Source organism: Penicillium vulpinum, assembly GCF_028829585.1.
Source record: "Penicillium vulpinum strain IBT 29486 chromosome Unknown utg000004l_segment0_segment0, whole genome shotgun sequence".
In the NCBI taxonomy this organism is placed as follows: domain Eukaryota; kingdom Fungi; phylum Ascomycota; class Eurotiomycetes; order Eurotiales; family Aspergillaceae; genus Penicillium; species Penicillium vulpinum.
The window spans coordinates 2,827,529-2,846,875 of NW_026643244.1; the positions used below are offsets into that span (position 1 = coordinate 2,827,529).

Consider the following 19,347-nt stretch of genomic DNA (forward strand, 5'->3'; position numbering starts at 1 on the left):
AAAGCCCTGAAGGACTCCTGAAGTACCCAAAATAGCTGATCTTATGATGTCGTGATTTCGGATTAACTCGTTCCGATATCGGGGTTCGGCCTTTCTTCGCCGACGTTTTCGGGGTTTTTTTTAGGGGATTAAGAACTAACAGGCCTCGGAATGTTTCATGTCTTTATTTCAGATATGTTTCACTTGCACTTCAACTATCTCTCACTTTACTAGGTAGGGCTGATAGTTAGTTGTGTGTATGTGGACTCATGTCCACTCACTGGCTCGACCTTGATGTATTACTTTGATTCATCGTAACATATGAGATTAAAGCATTAGCATCATTATCTAAAACAATGTACTTCGCTATATCATCATACGTTCCTGCCGAGGTCGATTTCAACGGTTTATTGAAAGAAAAATGTAAACCTATCCCCGAATGATGTTCGACCCGGAGGAATGGATTGTTTTCAATCGGCGACCTAGATGCTCGCCGACCTCATTCGCCGACCCAAGTCTTCCAAGTATGTATATGGCCACCGCAACAAACACGTCCTAAATTCTTCACCAATTTTTGTACATCAAATCCAATATATCATGATCAGCTTTCGGCAGCAATCATCAACCATCGGCTGGCAATGGTCGTCAGAGATGATCAGATTGACTAGCAGGCCAATTCGAACTTCATTGTTGGCCGACTCTAGACAATTGCGTCATATCCAACAAGTGGCGCGAACAGGTGTATCTCATACTCCGAAATCTTCAAGAAACAGCTCTTCGATCAGGAGAGTCGTCTGTCGATCGCAAAAAGGACAACCAGCTCATAGCTGGAACCAACCATTCTCATCTCCCGGCCACCTACTCCCACGTCGAGTCACATACAGCACTGCATCCACTATACCTACTGAGCCTGTGATTCACGATGTCTTTGAACCCACATCTGGAACATGGCAGTATCTCATCGTTGATCCGTCAACATCAAAAGCTGCCATCATCGACCCGGTCTTGAACTATGATCCCGTCACTCAGGCTGTGACCACCCAAACAGCCGACTCCTTGCTCTCTCTTATCAAGGAAAAGGGCTACACCATCGATAAAATTCTTGAAACGCACGCTCATGCAGATCATTTAAGTGCAGCATCTTATCTCCAAAAACGTCTTGCCCAACATCAAGATCATAAGCCGCCCATCTGCATTGGCAAGCGCATTGAACAAGTGCAAAAATTGTTCGCCGAGCGATATGGTGTTCCACCAAAGGAATATCAAGCCATCTTTGACAACCTTTTGGAGGACAATGAGATCTTTACTATTGGGAACCTGAAAGCAAAGGCTATTCATCTACCTGGTCACACTCCGGATCACCTTGGCTACATGATTGGAGGTAATTATTCACCAGCAACGATGACCTTGGTACACACTTACTGACAAAAACTTTCTAGATAATGTATTCTGTGGTGATTCTCTTTTCCATGTTGATATCGGCACTGCACGCTGTGACTTCCCCGGTGGCGATGCCAACGACCTCTTTCAGTCAGGTCGCAAGCTTCTGAGCCTCCCTGAGCACTTCAAGATCTGGACAGGTCATGATTATCCGCCAGAGGGAGGCAGGGACCCCATGCCTTGGGTGAGCGTCCAAGATCACAAAAAGCTGAATAAACACCTCAAAGACGGTATCAGCGAAGAAGAGTTTGTGTCTTTACGAAAGGAACGTGATGCAGGATTGGCAGCGCCCAAGTTGCTCCACCAATCTTTGCAGGTCAATATCCGAGCTGGGCGACTTCCTTCACCAACGAAGTTTGGTTATCGATTGCTTCACGTTCCATTGAAGCTCACAGGGGAAGCATGGTAACCGGGATATACGATTAAGGAAATGAATGAATGGAGTACATATTCCTCGACTCACGACTGGTCGGAGACGAAAAGTGTGCATTCACCAGCCGCAAAAACTTGTATTATTCAACCACATGTATTTATATATTAATTACTGAAGCAAAATCAAATCAAGTAACATCTTGTTAATTTTCTATGTTTCGATAGCCTTGCTTTTGCAAGGCTGCCATCCCCCGTATCTTAGAACTGGTTTCTGTCTACTCCGTACATGTATATTCCTAATCTACAACACTTGTGAGATCGAATGACTCGTTTACTCGCCTAAATCTGGCCGTTCCATCCCTTAACGTTCAGTCATGGATAAGAGAATGGATTACTCCGTGTCTCGTAGTGTAGTGTCCTGTAAAGACAGAAAAGCTAATATCTTTTCACTTTGTTTACTCCCTTCTTCTCATGCTTTCTGGGGTACAATGACTTTGTGTTCTGATGAAGCGCAGCTTGGAAGATGAGAACAATAGATCCTTTGTTTATCCATCCTCTTAGTGTACAGGTGAATCTGAAGTCAAATACTCAAACTGCATAAGTAGCTTCGATCCCACCTCGATATACTCTTCTCACCAAGCAACAGTGTTTCTAAAACAATCCCCACAGATCCGAAAGACCTCGCAGATTTATACTAACCTTATATTAGTCTCATCAACCCATCACTTCTTCATCATGACTTGCCCTGCTTTTGATAGTATTTATAACAGGGAACGAGGCTATTTCCTTGACCTACTACAGCGCCAGGTCTTGGAGCTCCAGGCTTGCCCCGATCATCGGCCTCGGGTGATTGAAGCCATCAGAGAGCTTGCTAGCATGGTACCTCGCTACCTTGGGGCTTCGCAGGTCCTCGGTGACACTCGCTTCTTTCATATTTGCTGCGCTCTGCAACCTATCTTATACAGCGCACTTGTCACTCTCTGCGAGGACAATGATCCCATCAAAGGATTGATGGTTGCTGGGCTACTTGAGAGTGCAGTTCCTTGGGAGGTTCGAGATCCCAGCAAGCGGAATTATCCAGCCGAGTGGTGATTGTGATAATGCATGTACGTGTGTTCCTAGAGTCCGGTTTAGTATATCAATTTAACCTTGCTTTTTGTCCTAGATTTGTTCCATCTGTACTCCGTATATAATCCTATTGTAAAAAAAAAGCATACATGAGAATTTTGACCTGTTCAATGTGTTTGTTATATTCTAAACAAAATAAAGATTTCCTTCTATGATCGAATAAAAGCCGATACAACGCAGGAGTTTAATGCCCAGAGACTCAGCTCCGCTCATAGAAGAAAAAAGAAACAGGAAGTCATATTAACATCCAAAATAGAGAACATTTTCCCTCCCTACGCCGTAAAAAGGTCATGCAATCCCAGAAGCGTCGTGTCTCCCCTTCGCAATCATCAACGTTTAGTTCGAGGTCTCGTTGGGCAGAAGGTTGCCCTTGATGGCAAACATCTTGCCCGTGCTGGATGAGACGAAGCTGTCGACCTGGCGCGCGTACTGGTCCACCTGGAGAGTGTTGAGCATGCTGTCCAGACGGCTGGGCTCGGCAGGAAGCTTGAACAGACGCTGCCACTCGTCCTCGGGGAGGAGGGGCTGGTTGAGAGTGGCACGGGTGGCGTTCTCTTGTGCGCGCTTCTGCTTCCAGGCGTTGATCTTCTGCTGCTCGCGGCCGAGAACACGCTGGTAGTATTGGTAATTGTTGACCTCGGTGTTGTGGGTCTCGATGCTATCCAGAAGGAGATCGCAGTTCTTCTCCAGGAAGGGATCAATGCTGAGGGACAGGTTGTCGAGGTTGGGGGTGAGGGTGGAGTTTTTGCTGAAGGGGCTGGACTCGAGGGCAGCCAGGGAGGCGGGGAGCTCTGTGGAAGCTGTGGAAGTAGGGGACTGCAGCTGGTGGATGAAAGAGGTGATCAGGTGGGAGTTGTGGAGTTTGACGGGCAGTTCCTCGAAGATATCGGGGTGGCGCAAGTTGGCCTTTTGTAGGCTGCAATTCTTGTTAGTATTCATGTGGCTTATATAATTTTGTGAATAGCTCAGATCATTGCACGTACTCCTCGGAAGTGAACTTGTTCTCCTTGAACGCAGCCATGAACTTAGGCGACAGGCGGAAGGCCCGGAGGCTGAGGCTGCCTTGGGCGCTGCGGCTGACATCGTGAACGAGAGCGACTGTGCGCTCGTTCAACTGGCTCTGGTAGTAAAATTGGTTCTCGATCACATTCATGTTGACAAAGTTGCCCATGTTGGCGCTGGTGTACCATCCGACGCTGTTGGCATCAGTGTTGACCTCGCGGAGCATGCGAATCATCTCTGCAGAGTAGGCGGCGTTTGCCTTGGCACGAGGAGCGGCAGCGGCCGGGTTGGGAGCGGCGTTGTCGAAGTGCGATTCAGCGGGGACTTCGACGACGGGGAATGGGAAAGAGTTGGTGATCTCGAGGGTGCCATCGACATCCATACCGACGATAGCGCCGGTCGCAGTGGAGGGGAAGGTCTGAGAGCAGTGCTTGATGATTTTCATCACCACCTGGAATATCCGACGTCAGTATTTCTGACTGGCGAGGACTGGGGGAGATTTTCGTCGGGAGACCATACCAAGGCCTCGACCTGAACGGCCGCGAGGGGAGCTGGAATTCTGCAACTCGGTTAGTATCATATTGTCACGGATCAAAAAACGATCATAACTTACTCGGCCATTGTCAAAGATTGCAACAGTTGGACGGTTGTTAAGGTCGAGACGGGTGGACTTGGAGGGTTTGTGTGAAAGGGACCATTCATTCCCGATCGGGCTTAGTGTGTTACCGATACACAACGAAATATGTTTCAGTATTCTATCATATAGATGGAGGGGCAATACAGTCATATTACACTCCCATGGACTTCGCCGGAGAATTCTCATTCGACGAGAGATTCCTCATTCTATATTTTGGTCTAAAACGACACAGGAGACGCAAGGGAAGATAAACAAGCAAAATAATCAGAGCACATCGAGATACTAAGTGTACTTACAATATGTCAGACAGTCAAATGGTAACAGATTCTGCACGACTCCAACCTGCCTGTAATCTATCGACATGTCCCACTTCCCCATAAATCAAGATGGAACTCCGCAAAGCACCATGTCGGATCACTCAAATACACGGGCTATAACCTATGGCCGGGTCCATAATCTACAACACATCACTGTTACAACCTTAGCTCCACGCAAAGATGGCTACTGGGTGATGTACGAATCCCCAGCATAACCGTGCCCCAGAGCAACACCTAACATTTGAGATATCTAGCTTCATCCATGGTGGTGCCTGGCGGGATCCGGCGGTTACATCGGAATCATTCAAAGCCACGGAATCCATACTTCGCGACAAAAGCCTACCTATCTCCGGATTCGCCTCGATCTCGTATCGTCTCAGCGCACACCCAAATCACCCACAAGATCCAAGAACTACCCCTCCGAAGGACTTCCAAGATGCGAAACACCCTGATCACATCCGCGACGTTGAGGCAGCGCTCGCGTTTCTCCAGAATACATATGGTTTCGATGCGCGATATGTCCTGGTTGGCCACAGCTGCGGCGCAACGCTGGCCTTCCAAGCTGTGATGGGCGGGGTCTCAGGACATCGTGAACAGGCATTCAATGGGTCCGCAGATAATCCCGATAATAGGGTCGGATTTGTCTCCGCCTCTCCTGGTCCACTGCCGCCTCAATTAAAAGCGCAACCCACTGCGATCGTTGGCGTGGCGGGTATCTACGATCTGCGACGGCTGCGGGATACTCACTCTGATATTTCGGCCTATCAGGAGTTCATTGAGGGGCCCTTTGGGGCGGATGAGGTGCTATGGGATGGTGTATCGCCGGCCCAGATGGTTGGTTCTCGTGGAGTTGAAGGTGGATGGAAGTCTGGAAGATTGGTTGTCCTAGCGCATTCTAAGGACGATCAACTGGTGGACGAGTCTCAGATGGAGGTTATGAAGGCGGCTTTGGGAAATTGGGAGAAGACCGGGGCACAGATACCCGTGCAAGAGTTGTCGCGCCGTGATAGACGGCTCCGTGTCTTGCCGATTAGCGGTGCTCATGATGAAGCATGGGAGAATGGCGAGCAACTGGCTCACGCGGTAACCTTTGCATTCGAGCAACTGCAGGAAATGGGGCTGGCTCCCTAGTTCTGATGCCGAGAAGGACATACTATTAAGTATTTCAATCAGCGACTCCAAATGGACTATGCAGAATTATATACGCACTTGTGTTTACTATTGAGTTGATTATCTCTTACTATCCGGCCATGTAACCCTTAGAACCACCTCTGTTGCGAAGATTAAATGAAAGTTATGTGGTTTCAATTCAGTCCTCGACGGACTGCACACGTAATTTAAGTACAAATGGAAGGCGAAGAACAAAAAAACTCCCCAACGCCGCCATTCGTAACAACATTTGGAAAAAAAAAGAAAAAAAACACAACCACGCCACACCCCTGATTTCGCCGAAATACTGCCAGTAAAAGTTTGGCAGTGGAATCCCTCCTTGTCGGGATTACTTGGCGGCACTCATACGAGTGGCGGCTGTGTCACCGAGGAGCTTGTCCTTTTTGGCTGGCTCCGTGTTGCCCTCGGCATAGTCTTCGTCGTACTCGAAGGCATCGTCATCACTCTCGCTGTCTTCGATGAACCGGTGGTTGATATCAGCCTCAGCGAGACGCCACTTCAGTTCCTCACGTTGATTATCCTGGAAGCGAGCAAGCGCAGCTGCAGCGTGGACCTTGAACCCGTAGATGCGGGGTTCGTAACGACGGCTGCTCTTCTCAGGATTCAGGGCCGGGTAAACCTGGAATAGGATGGAGTGGAACGAGGTACCGAAGTATGCGCCGTCGATGGACGAGTGACGAGAGGATTTGGGGTTGTAGATATCTTCGCACTTGGGGCAGTACAGCTTGACGGTGCTGATGTTCGGAAGATCTGACTCGCCAAGAGGAAGCAGCGCGTGTCCATCACACATCACACGAGGACACTTTCCGAAGTCACTCTTCTTGTACTTCTCGAGCTGCAGAGAGGTTAGTATGTTGATTTTGGGAAACAATAATCACACAAGTTTAGGAGTCCAACATACCATTTTAGCAAGACCACGAGTGGTAACGATGTATCGAGCATGAACCAAGCCATAAAGGTGGCGGGCAGACTTTTCAATTTGCTCACGCAGATCGTCGTCAGCATCAAGATCGAAAACGTCGGTCACAAGATCAAGAGCGTATTGATAGTACGAAACTTCAGTGTTCAGACCAGTGAGGTTGAACCGATCGGTCAGGTAGTCCTCGTCGATTTCGCAAAAGTATTCATTGCCGCGCGATGAGACAAACTGAAGATACATGATGGCCGTTAGCACGATCACCATCAAGAGTGCTAAATTAAAGCGACGAGAGCCAGTGGAAGTGGAAGAGTTAGAAGACCGGGAAGTCGAGGACCCTCCACGCCCAGGGTTGCGCGGTGGATGATTAGGAAACTGTTCAGTGGGCTGAGATCGCTGTCCACTGGGGTTGGAGCCAGAACCAGGAGGAGGGCCACGGGGGTGGTTGAAGAAATTGAAGGCATAAAGGATGGAGGGATCGAGGGCTACCATAATGTAAACGCGGAGGAACTTGAGGTACGCTTGGGTAAAAATAAGCGCGGTGAACGTATCAACCAAGGAGCCGTACATATCGCCATCATTCCACGACTGGTACGCGCGTTGAAAGAATATGATCATCCCCGCGTTCAAGAAAGCGACCCACAACGTGGAAAGCCAGTTAAACACCGGGGGATCCATCATGGAATAGCGAATGCAATACAGTAAAACACGAAACCCGAAGATGATGTTGTGGGAGGACAAAGAATGTTGCGAGAAGAAGAGATTGGAGAGGATTGAAGACAAGCGGGCGTAGTATTTATGTCAGAGAAGGCACCGCCAGTGAGATCGCCGAGACGACAAGTGCGACGCCGTCAACAAACGCAACGTTGTCCGGCTCCTAGGTATCAAGATCGCCGCGGTATCGAGCCCGGGATCCCTCTTGGAAATTGCACACGGCCACCCTTCCCTACCCTCCATTCGAACCCCGAACCCACGATGACCCAGCCGCGGTGATGTTCCACTCATCTAAAGGGAGACAAAAAAAAAAGGAAATTCACTCACCCAGTCACGCCAGTAGCTGGTATAATCACTATCCGTCTCGCTGTTGAAGTCCTCCATCATGATAGTGTATCGCGGTGAAGTCACAAGTCTTCCGCGCACTCTCGTTCTGTGTCTCTCTCAGAGTGGTTGGTATGAAAGCCAGGTGGGGGTGATGAGGCCCAAGGCACTGAACAAGCCAAACCTGCACAGCCGTGAAATGCAGATCACGTTATATTCACCTCGGTCTCAAGAGCCACGAGGCTTTGTCGGAGAATTGGCACAGGCTATGAGTTGTGGAAGATGGTTTAGTGGGCAAGATATCCCGCAATTCGTTATCGAAGCTCTTCGCCTAGGGGCGGTGAGAATACTGCCCATGCGTACATATTCAGACCGCCTTTTGATAAAATGCCCCTCTGCACGGAGTACGGAGTACTTTGTAAATCACCGCCTTAATTCAGACTAGGTGCCTATAGTACAATTTGGTAATAGGGGTTTTCTTATCAAATATTTTGTCTCGATATACGTAGTACTCTGTGCGGAGTGTATGTATGTACCAATATCGCCCAATTCTCTGCATCAGAACACAGGTTAAATCCTTAATGCTTGAATTTGAGAAGTCCTATACATAACTACTTCATGAGGGGCTTGAAAATGATTTGTCCCTATCACTTCCAAGTCCTGTCTAGCCACTCGGGCTTATAATCTTCGGTATTTTAGGAAGTAGGATGGCTTGCTTTATCATCACCATCGTCTAGGATATCAGCCTTCCTATTTGATACGGCTTCTACACCGCTTGTTTTCCCCAGGCTTCCACCTATGTACAAGCGCCGTGAACTTTGAGGTTATAATCCGGTTGCTTCACGATTGAATATTGGATAGCGCTAGCGCAAGGCTTGGTCCTCTTCTTCGTCTTCTTCTTTGTTGCAGATTGGATTGAGATTATCAAATGTAACAAAGAACTTCATTGCTCGATCGATAAGAGCAGGTTTCTCGTCAGAAAGATGCACCCTCACCATCTCTACCTAGCTGTTCTCAACATCCAACTTCGATAAGACCAAATGCAGCAGGTATCGATTGTGTGGCGCTCAAGTTGCCCGTGGTAATAGTGGCAAATATTATGAGCATAGTTGAAGGGACGCCCAACACCAGCATCGCTAGCTAGGATCAAGAGTAAGCATCTTGTGCCATTCCTGCGAGGAATGGGAGTTGGGAGTTCATGTTCAAGTTCCCTCCAGAATAGCCGAGGGTTACCCGCCGTGGAACCTACCTAACTAGTGGATACACGGTTGAAACCACAAGGCCGATTAAGAAAACCTTTGGCAGGTATTGGGTAATCGTACCCTTTTAACTGATCCATATCAGCTTGCAAAGGGGCCCTTGAATCTCACGTGGCGAGCTCTTTATCTACAGTAGTTTCCGTAGATGCTTTGTACAGTCAGTAGTTTCCGTAGATGCTTTGTACAGTATGTCTTACTACTACCCCGAAGACCTCCTGGTTGGAATTCCTTCCAGGCGTACGGAGTATATGAAGTCAAAATAAACGATCGAAACTGCCAAGCATGGTCTGTGCCCTGAGCACAATCGCGACCCGAACCTTATCCCTTCCGAGGTCGTACTACCCACGGAATAATCAAGATCCGAACCACAACTACAATCCAGCTTCATGGGAGATGTCCAGATATATGGTGCAATACGAGTCGATTGAAGAGTTTTGATAGCTAGAATTGGACTATGGAATCTGATAGTAACCCATACAGTACCTATTCTCACCCCCATTAGTGTCATCGGCGGAGTCTAAGGAAATCATCCTATAATGCTAAGCAGGCCGTTATTCCATATCCTCCCCGCCATCCCCTATGGCATTCTCTGGATCTGCGGCGCCTATTCCATGGTAGTAACCGTCAGGGAATGGCACGCCTAGCAATCACACAAATTAGTGGGAAAACGAATTACACGGCTATCAGTCAGGAAGAGCGTGGTACTTACCTAGATAAGGGTGGACCAAGAACCCTGGCTTCATCATATCGACCGAGCGTTCCTTCTGCCACTCGTAAAGCGTATCCCAGTTCTTACACTCATGCTCATTCTGGAAGTCCGCTGCAGGGTACTTGCTGGTGGATTCCCAGGTCATGGTGATCATGGATATGTCAGCGTGACACATGACGCTCTGCCTCAGGATCTCCAAGCAATGGTCTTCATGATATTAGCATGCGGTTATAAGTATGAGAAGGACGGCCAGCTCACCAGTGTGGAGGTCATTAAGACGACGGTCCTCTGCGGAGATATTGGCAAAATAATAGTCGGAGTGGATGTATTGGCGGAGGCGTTTCTGAATGATGGGAAGAAGTCGATTAGTTAATACTCTGTAGCAACTCGATGCGGTGACTGACAATGCAATGCAACTCGTGAACGACACTTAGCTCAACCCAATACTTGTCTTCTTCGTCGGGTACTGGAATAGAGGTCTTGTTGATTTTGGATAACTCTTCGCCTGTCACCCAGATGTTGGAGTCTATTTTGTGGTTAGTCCTGCATTAAGTAAAGCTGCTTTATTGAGGGCATGCGTACATTGTAGGAGGTCTTTCCAGGCCTGATCTAGTTCGGGACTTGGATCACCCTGGTATGGGCTGATGATTCGTAGCTGGCCCTCTATACTCGGTCAGTCTTAGAGATGTGCGAATTCGAAAGAAGGGAGGTGCACGAACGAAACTCCATTGCCTCTAACTTGACAGCCTCCTGTGCAGGTGCTAAGATGTTGGTTAGCTAACTTGAGAATATTTGAAACCCCTAAGGTTGTTTGTTAGAAGATCCATACAGAAGAGCACATGCTGGTTCTGTTTCTCTATTTTTTGGACTTGCCGCAGAAAGAAGAAAAAGACTGATGTGTAAAGTAGAAAGAGTGCAAGATGTGCTGCGGGCAAAGCCCATTGTGTCCAGGACCGTTTTCTTGGGAGAATGGTCGTTTCTTCTCCCATTAGACCTTTGGACTCAGAAAATAGACTGTTTGAGTCGGAGACAGAGCGGTCCTCGTCATATTGCGGCAACTTTTCGAACTTGGTCTCCATGATACCTATTTTTGAGAATCCTTGTTTGCTTTTGGCTGTGCCTAGCCAAGGTACTATATAGGTACGTAGTAGAATTGAGGGAGAGAGGGGAAGGGTTAAGTGGGCGAGTGATAGTCAATTGTAGGGTACATGCGGTATTTATATAATTGGTATGTAGCAAGATACAGTATTCTCTCACCGAAATAGGCGAGAAACTAAGCTATTACTGAGGTCTCCTCGAGAGGAAGGGTTCGATAGCATTCATCCCCACATCTCTCCGGCTTTGTTCGGGATTGAGAGGCTCACTAGCAATCATACATCAAGCGATCAACAGGTGGGAATAGGTGAGGCATATTTGCCATTGGTCTTACATCTGTTATCAATGCAATATCCACGCTAGAAATAGGTAAGTGAAGCGAAGTGATACGAGGTTGCTTCAGGAAAGAGAAGGACTACTAGACACTAATGCAAGTCTCATTCTGCACTGTAACCCTGACTAGACTGATTCATCATTTAGATTATATGTGATTATATGACCTTGCAAAAAAAAATATAAGATCCTTTGAATGTGTGTCCTCGAGAAGCAAAATATACTGCTTTTACTCCAGAAGACCATTGGATTTGTATCTCGAAGATGAAATTCTACCTTGTCACCTTAGCCTTCCTGGCAGGAAAGATCGCTGCGGCCCCGGTCCCATCAATTGGTTAGTCCCGAAGTCAATGACCTGGCTTACATGTCATAGCTGACAGCCGTTAGATTCTAATGGTGCTGTAATTTCCCATGAGGCTCGGGCAGGAGCTGCTAGCATGATGACTATTTCGGCGCGTGGTGATGATGCCGATGATGCCTATCATACCATCACTCCCCACAAGCGTGGTGATGATGCGGACGATGCTTACCACACCATCACTCCCCACAAGCGTGGTGACGATGCGGACGATGCTTACCACACCATCACTCCCCACAAGCGTGGTGATGATGCCGACGATGCCTACCACACAATTACTCCCCACAAGCGTGGCGATGATGCCGACGATGCCTATCATACCATCACTCCCCACAAGCGTGGTGACGATGCGGACGATGCTTACCACACCATCACTCCCCACAAGCGTGGTGATGATGCCGACGATGCCTACCACACAATTACTCCCCACAAGCGTGGCGATGATGCCGACGATGCCTATCATACCATCACTCCCCACAAGCGTGGTGATGATGCGGACGATGCTTACCACACCATCACTCCCCACAAGCGTGGTGACGATGCGGACGATGCTTACCACACCATCACTCCCCACAAGCGTGGTGATGATGCGGACGATGCCTACCACACAATTACTCCTCACAAGCGTGGTGATGATGCGGATGATGCCTACCACACTATCACTCCCCACGAGCAGTGATGACTAGAACAATCTCTGGTAAAGCCTGAAACCATAAAAAGTGGACAGCAAAGCGACGAGATATTGAAAGCAATGTTGGCATATAGCTACTATTGTGTATATTTTTATCTCACTTACCTACCTTCCTGGGGCTTTCTCGCAGCCCCTTGCCAGTGTCTTTCTTTCCCCGCACCTGAGTTCCATTAGGATTTATGTTCATAGTCAGGTCAACTAGTTAGCTTATGAATTTGTTCCTATAAACCTAACTTCTGCGCAAGAAATTCGCTAGGAGATCTTTTAGACCGCGTACATTCATTCATTCATTCGTTCATCGCGAATATGAATACCACGTTATATATCAAACGAACCCACGTCTATAAAACCCATCTCTTTACAGAACTTCATCTTGACATATATCTATCCTCGAGCAACAAAGAGTCGAACACACCCAAACCTATTCTCCTATGGTTTCATGGTGGCTACCTAGTATGTTTCTTACACTGGATACCCCAATTTACTTCCAAAACGCTCAAGCATCATCATCACCAGGTCACAGGCAGCCGTGCTGCAATTCCTCGTTGGCTTCTAAACCATGCGCTCGCCCATGACTGGACACTGGTCTCACCAGACTACAGGGTCCTACCGGAATCCACCGGTTTTGCAACAACCGAAGACCTGGTTTCAGCCTACGAATGGGTCGCAGGTTCGCTCAGTCGCCTACATCCGGATTGCACTGCAGACCCTAGCCAAATAATTATTGGTGGGGCCAGTACTGGAGGCTGGTGTGCTTTGGTCACTACGCTGCACTTTTCATCGCAGAACAGGATCCCACGTCCGAAGGCTCTTTGGCTCCTCTACCCGATGTTGGATCTCGGAAGTGACAAATGGGCGCAGAGCGTGTCACTCCCTGGCGCAATGGTGGATCCAGATCTGGCGCATTATTTGCTACTCAAGGGTATCCCCCAAAGGATTGCGCGCGGGGAGACTAGCGTCGGGGAAGACTTCCCTACATCCGAAGAGGAACTCCGGACTAGGAAACGCTTACCCTTGCTCTACACTATTCTGGAAAGAGGGGTATTTCTGGATTATCTGACAGGTGTATCGGGGTTCGGGGAGAGAGTTGTGGATGTCGGGCTGGAAGGTGCAGTGGAGGATGAACGGGCGAAGAAACTTTTCCCGCTTCACTGGGGGTTGTTCAGTCCTGGTTTTCCAGCTACTGTAATTGTGCACGGTACTGTGGATAGGGAGGTCTCTTGTGACGAAAGTGAGAAGTTGGTTGCGAAATTGCAGGAGATTGGGGCTGAGGTCTCGTATTATCCGGTACGTGGAGCTGATCATGTTTTTGACTTGGAGCTGCAGGAGTGTCAGCAAGAGGGTTGGGATCGTGAACCAATGGCTACACTTTCACAGGCTCTGCGAGCACTGCAAGGGTACGTCGATCAATAGGATGCCTGTGCAGCTAGCACTTTCTGGGGCTGAATCAAGCTTTGCCACCGGAGGAAGTGGACGGAACATGCAGAAAATATTTAGATGAACTTTCAGCTGAAACAATGTAACGGTCCTATAATGGCCCTGCACACTATATCCCATCCAAAACCATACATTTCAGTAAGAAGAAAAGGTATTTCTAGCTGCCACTCGGGATCGTAGGAGACGAAAATTACTCGGTTAATCCATGATTCGCTACATAATATGACATTTTGCAGACCAGCTAGAGGCAGACATGCTATCTGCATATCTTTCTGACGTGTCGACCGAAAGATGAGGGGTATAATGTTAAAACATCCCAAAAGAGCCGAGGTCGGTCGATCCTATCACTCGTCACTCTACATCTAGTATTTTACCCAGGTGAATATATGTAGTTAGCAATAAGATTAAACCAAGCATTTTCTAGTGTAACCTGTTTTCTTGGCCCCCTACATGCATCCTGGTGGATCCCTGCCCATCAACCCTTTGCTGGCGCTGATTGTGATACGTATCAAGTGGATCTCCGGCGGTCCCCCGACGGCTTCTTTTCGCCAATCGACCTTCTAGTGCTGATTATGATCATCAATATATTTTTTCAAGATTGTCAATATAGCACAAGACTCGGAGATCGGTTGCTATCACATGCCGACAGTGCACAAGTGGGGCACCTACTGGGATAAGTCCGGATATTAATTGGTTTCCTAGACTGCGACATATTTAGCACAAAGCTTAGCGTATCTATCAGGTGTCCAGTAGGCATCCACGGAAGGAGACCGGCATCTGCGGAACAGAATAAAGGCCCGACCCATGTAACCATATCCCCACATCTAGCTATACCACCTACAGATGTCTGCGTCGCCTTTGCTGTCCACGGTTATTTGCATGCTTTTATCATCGGACTAGTCTTGCGATGCCCTTGTCTTTGGTATAATAGACTTTTACTCGAGGCCGATAGGATTGGGTGGGAGTCGTAACAGCCTATCAAGAAAGGTCTACGAAGACGTCAAGATGCAGTGCAATATGAGTTGAGATTTTCCAAGGCTTTGTTCTAGACCATGGAATCTTACAGATATATCGGTGTCTTATTCAGCAAAACCTCAGGGTGCCGTTCGAGTTTGTGGGTAGCACCTAAACCGACACCGTCTGATCAGGAAAAGGATCACTATAAAGGTGTGATAACTTAAGTATAGTCTTGAGGATTCAATCACGAGATTGAATCCTACATATAGCCTCGTTATATCTAAATCTAGGATATCTATACATACTGTACACCAAGGAACTTTGGAAAGTGGAAGGCAAAAGGAAGTTTAACGTCAAGATTTACTAATTCAGCGGGTGGCCTAGTGGTAACATGCTTCGCGTGTGTACTACGAGGGAAGTGCCTTAGATCTTCCACTACCTGACTGCTCCGAATTCGATCCGTCGATGTCGCGTTCAAATCTTCTTTTTTTTTTGGCTTGTTCTCCTCCTGTCATCTTCCTTGATGCCATGACTACTCCAACGTTCACTCATCTTCTATTTTAGTGGAGAGTCTTGTATATCACCATTATAAAGCGCAAAATAGATGGGGGAAAATCTCACGAGATATATGTAAAGGGATGTAAGGCGTAGGATAACCGTGGAGTCTGTTGTTGTGGTCTTCACCAAGAAGTCGCGCGTAGCACCCGGGCAATATATATGTATTGTAAGATTTGGGTAGTGGCTTCCCCATCAGCATTAGGCGTTCCTAAGGTTCCAAGGTTGCTTCTTTATGTTACGTCATATATCTACATATGTATAGCCAATTATAGTTCTTTTTCATACCGATAGTTCATCTCGAGACGTTGTCTATTTCTACGTATACGTGAAATCGCTACATGGGTAATTGGTTCTGCATTATTGATCGGTCAACGTAAGGCTACTAGTGACTGAGGTCTATGGTCTCGTATCTAGGCAGGGTTTAGGTCAAGTGTGTACTTGAATTCAGCATAAACCTTGTCTATAAAGTGCCCGTCTCTCTCATCAATCTTGAGATTTTGCATGAAAGGGAGACAGCGAGGATTATCAACAATAGCTTTCTTGAAGTGACACAACTCCAGAATAGGAGACAAATCTCCTGCCATTTGATTCAAATCACGCAGAGCCCCTTGGAACTTGCGTACAAATTCCGAAGCAGCTCCTCCTTCGTATCGCATATCGTTGAACTTGGTGAAGCGAACATAGGATTGTTGGTGAGGGATAGTGAAGTATGTCTTCCGAAGCTTCAAATAAGCTTCTCGAACACCTGTCATCTGCGCAACCGAGGAAGAAGCATTAACACCGAGAGTCTTCTTCATTTGGAGAAAAGCCCTGCTGTTGCAAGTAACCCATTTGGAACACTTATCGTTGTAGGCCTTGCGTAGCAATTTGTTTTCCTCGACAACCTGAATTCCGCGCTCACGAATAGCGGTAGAGTTAATCTCTGTGATACCTTCTTGTTGAAGAAGAGAGCGAATTGCATCTGTCGAATTCTCACGGTAGGGAGGGGGTAGAGGACGTTCAATACCATGTGAAATGATATGCACGTAGAACCTATTGTTGGCACCGAGAGCTATTTTAAGAGAAACTTCCCAGTCCTGCCAGTTGACAGCTCCTTCGAGTTTAGGAACACTGCCAGTAATGTCCAATTCCCCCCGTACTTCGAAGTCTTCAATCTGAAAGTCGTCCATCGTGGCGTCGAAGTGGGCCTCGAAGGGAGGATGAATGCGGCTTTTTAACTGGCCGGTGTGGATACGACTTGGGGTTGTGGGTCCTTCTGTAGTGTGCGAGGCAACACCCGAAATCGGAGTAAACAAGGGTTTGAAGTTTGCAGTGATACAGAGGCTTCAAAGCCACAGTGCTCATAACCTGAGAGAGTTCTACTATGGAAAGAATAGTAAACTCTGCAAAACGAATTGATGCATGAAAAAGAGAAGAAACATGTATCTACAGGATCTGGGTGCTAAAAGCTGGAAGCAAACAAGAGATGTCATGTGACCTCATAACAAAAAACTAGTTTCCAGGGAAAGACCTACAGGCGATTTAGTGATGAATACAGATTTTCTAAACATTTGAACTTATGTACTCTGCCATACGTCTTGCGAGGTCGTTTTATGCTGAAGATTCAAAATTAGTCCTTATTATTCTACCACCATCAACAAAACCTTGAATTCAATCATCATTTCCATTCTTTCTACCAACTAACCCTAGAGCTTATCCCAATACTGATTTCCACCACTTTAAAGGGCGGGGTTAGCATTCTGCACAAGCTGAGCGAAGTATGCCTGCAAATTTGTCAGTATTATACAAATAAGTACCTTGAATCGGGGACCTCTTACCTGGAACCATGAACCAGCTTCAGGGGCAGGCTGAAGAGCATCGCTATAGCCACAGTGGGCATCGTAGCGAACAGCGCTGGAATCGGAAGTACCATCACTCTCACCACCGGGCTTCACCCAGACAAAGGCATCGGCCAAGGCATCACCTGTATTGGTAGTGGGTCGAACACCGAAACCGGTTCCCTTGACATTGCACCAATCGCCCCAGGCATTCTGCTGGCTGGGCTGGACTCCGTTGCGGCCTGGATCAAAACAGTCAGCGAGAGGTCTTCGACTGGTACGAAGCGGAATATCGATATGATGCTGTTATAAAATGTTTCTTGAATACGTACCGGTGTCAGTGATGAAGTGAGCATCCCAGCCTGCGTTCTTAAGCAGGGGAGCAAGGGCGTTGATGTATCTCTTCTCATCGCAGTTGTTGTCTCCCTGGGTGTAAGATGGACAGGTAGTGAGAGACCAGCCGTTGTAGTTGGCAACGTTGGTGGCAAGGCCGCGCAGAGATGCGGGCTTATTGGCGGTATTGTAGACATTGGCGTACAGCTGAGCTGCTGGGCTCAGGTTGGCGGGCCATCCGAGCCATCCAGCATGTCCTATACCAATGGTCAGTGTATTCACCATAGGGGGCTGGTGCATCCCTTGATGGCGCCAGGAAATCTACTTACCGGCATCGAGATACATGGCAACATTAGGCAAGTTCAACTGAGTGACAGCATAATTAGTGCACTCCAAGTATGCGTCATGTGCATTGGCACACTTCGACACACCCATGTTGGTAACCAAGTTAGCCAGAGAATCAGGTTCTAGGAGCAATGTCAGCAAGTGGTTATTCCGAGACTTTCACCACAAGATCTACTCACCGACGACAAGGATAGTCTGGATATCAGAGTACTCCACCAGGATCTTACGGATGGAGTCAATGTACGCCTTGTAGTTCGCAACACCACCATTGGCAATGGAGTACTCTCCATTACTAGCCAAAGCGGCGCAGTCACGATCAGGCAGATCGTAAACAACAAATTGGCCGGCAATTGGTGGGTTAGCACCAGCAGCGTTTTTAGCCTTGATATCGGCCAAGAACTCGCCCATTGTCGGCACCTTGTCTGCAGTATCCCTAGAATTCACAATATCAGTGTCTGCTTGTGGTATAGAGGACATGAATGTGAATGCAATGAACTCACAGCCAATAGAAGGACGGAACTTTGGCGGCTGCACTTGCGGCCGCTTTAGCAGCACCCGTCATGGATGGCAAGGCTGACGCCGAGACCTCAGATGCATAGAACGCATTCGCATAAAGCTGGTATCCCTCGAAGGGATTTCCCGAAGCTGCAGTGGTGACGGTTGCGCGAGGCACGTGTTCAATTGCAGCTGCCACTGCGGAAGTAGCCAGCAGAGGCACGAAAGGAATGAAAGACCGCATATTGGCAGTCTGGAATCAGTGGCTTTTTGTTCCTGGTTGCTGTGTGATGCTGTCCATAATTACGCAGGAATCAGATCTCTTTATATACCTCAGCGAGATACATGTCTTCTCGTCTTTGCGGAGATTGAAGCCGGAAACCCGAAGACGATGTCACACCATCTCGGGGTATTCGAGCATGGTGAGAAGTATTTCCGCTCAACTGACCATTACTAGCCATTGCCAAGACACATGCACGGCAGAGAAGCCAGAGAATGACATGCTTTGCCCTACACGTGGTTCAATCTGGCTAAATACTTTCTCGTCTGGGGTAGATGGAACACCGCACTGATCAAAAGAGTAATCTTCAGCCTCGACACTACTACAGCTTGCCTAGATAGTCAAGGGGAGGGGTTGCAATATAATGTCAACGCCCCCGCGGAATTTATCCCCGTCCCCAAACAGGACAGTCATCGTCGATCTTCCCCAGACTCGGCGCGGGAGGACCATCCATGGATATTAGGCTCGGTCCACATTGCGAGATTAAGCTGTTTGACTCCATCTTGGCTGCTTAACTGCTACAATAGTAGAGTAAGCTCCTTGGCTGTCATAATGGTAAGCAGAGTAAGCAGAAGGATGTCAATACAAATTGATCTCGCCTGGTAAGAGGAAGACATTGGAGAAACCGTTGCAATGGAATAGATATTGCTCTGGCCATCTGATAGATTTAAAACAGCGAGA

The 19,347-nt window shown here is 47.8% G+C and overlaps 10 protein-coding genes across 10 annotated transcripts; 4 read left to right on the forward strand and 6 right to left on the reverse strand.

Moving 5' to 3' along the window:
- Positions 1–576: 576 nt before the first annotated feature.
- N7479_009568 (MBL fold metallo-hydrolase) lies at positions 577–1,828 on the forward strand (the record flags this gene model as incomplete). Its single annotated transcript, XM_057257261.1, has 2 exons — positions 577–1,360; positions 1,419–1,828. The coding sequence occupies 2 exons, from the start codon at positions 577–579 to the stop codon at positions 1,826–1,828; spliced, it is 1,194 nt and encodes a 397-aa protein (XP_057104719.1).
- Positions 1,829–2,526: 698 nt separating this feature from the next.
- Positions 2,527–2,883, forward strand: N7479_009569 (uncharacterized protein; the record flags this gene model as incomplete). The annotated part of the gene is made up of 1 exon (XM_057257262.1): positions 2,527–2,883. One exon carries the CDS (start codon positions 2,527–2,529, stop codon positions 2,881–2,883), a length of 357 nt encoding a protein of 118 aa, XP_057104720.1.
- A 372-nt stretch (positions 2,884–3,255) lies between these two features.
- N7479_009570 (putative eukaryotic translation initiation factor 3 subunit EifCh) lies at positions 3,256–4,542 on the reverse strand (the record flags this gene model as incomplete). Its single annotated transcript, XM_057257263.1, has 4 exons — positions 3,256–3,835; positions 3,903–4,372; positions 4,441–4,480; positions 4,535–4,542. 4 exons carry the CDS (start codon positions 4,540–4,542, stop codon positions 3,256–3,258), a joined length of 1,098 nt encoding a protein of 365 aa, XP_057104721.1.
- A 377-nt stretch (positions 4,543–4,919) lies between these two features.
- N7479_009571 (arylformamidase) lies at positions 4,920–6,006 on the forward strand (the record flags this gene model as incomplete). Its single annotated transcript, XM_057257264.1, has 2 exons — positions 4,920–5,071; positions 5,130–6,006. The coding sequence occupies 2 exons, from the start codon at positions 4,920–4,922 to the stop codon at positions 6,004–6,006; spliced, it is 1,029 nt and encodes a 342-aa protein (XP_057104722.1).
- A 367-nt stretch (positions 6,007–6,373) lies between these two features.
- Positions 6,374–7,639, reverse strand: N7479_009572 (casein kinase II subunit beta; the record flags this gene model as incomplete). Its single annotated transcript, XM_057257265.1, has 2 exons — positions 6,374–6,880; positions 6,947–7,639. 2 exons carry the CDS (start codon positions 7,637–7,639, stop codon positions 6,374–6,376), a joined length of 1,200 nt encoding a protein of 399 aa, XP_057104723.1.
- A 2,170-nt stretch (positions 7,640–9,809) lies between these two features.
- Positions 9,810–11,046, reverse strand: N7479_009573 (oxidase ustYa family protein; the record flags this gene model as incomplete). Its single annotated transcript, XM_057257266.1, has 7 exons — positions 9,810–9,898; positions 9,968–10,174; positions 10,226–10,310; positions 10,372–10,493; positions 10,550–10,630; positions 10,687–10,728; positions 10,797–11,046. The coding sequence occupies 7 exons, from the start codon at positions 11,044–11,046 to the stop codon at positions 9,810–9,812; spliced, it is 876 nt and encodes a 291-aa protein (XP_057104724.1).
- Positions 11,047–11,778: 732 nt separating this feature from the next.
- N7479_009574 (uncharacterized protein) lies at positions 11,779–12,631 on the reverse strand (the record flags this gene model as incomplete). The annotated part of the gene is made up of 2 exons (XM_057257267.1): positions 11,779–12,435; positions 12,554–12,631. The coding sequence occupies 2 exons, from the start codon at positions 12,629–12,631 to the stop codon at positions 11,779–11,781; spliced, it is 735 nt and encodes a 244-aa protein (XP_057104725.1).
- Positions 12,632–12,750: 119 nt separating this feature from the next.
- N7479_009575 (alpha/beta hydrolase) lies at positions 12,751–13,857 on the forward strand (the record flags this gene model as incomplete). Its single annotated transcript, XM_057257268.1, has 1 exon — positions 12,751–13,857. The coding sequence occupies one exon, from the start codon at positions 12,751–12,753 to the stop codon at positions 13,855–13,857; it is 1,107 nt and encodes a 368-aa protein (XP_057104726.1).
- Positions 13,858–15,806: 1,949 nt separating this feature from the next.
- On the reverse strand, positions 15,807–16,565 carry N7479_009576 (uncharacterized protein; the record flags this gene model as incomplete). The annotated part of the gene is made up of 1 exon (XM_057257269.1): positions 15,807–16,565. The coding sequence occupies one exon, from the start codon at positions 16,563–16,565 to the stop codon at positions 15,807–15,809; it is 759 nt and encodes a 252-aa protein (XP_057104727.1).
- A 549-nt stretch (positions 16,566–17,114) lies between these two features.
- cbhC (putative cellobiohydrolase) lies at positions 17,115–18,630 on the reverse strand (the record flags this gene model as incomplete). Its single annotated transcript, XM_057257270.1, has 6 exons — positions 17,115–17,159; positions 17,214–17,455; positions 17,546–17,803; positions 17,876–18,013; positions 18,071–18,324; positions 18,392–18,630. The coding sequence occupies 6 exons, from the start codon at positions 18,628–18,630 to the stop codon at positions 17,115–17,117; spliced, it is 1,176 nt and encodes a 391-aa protein (XP_057104728.1).
- Positions 18,631–19,347: the final 717 nt, after the last annotated feature.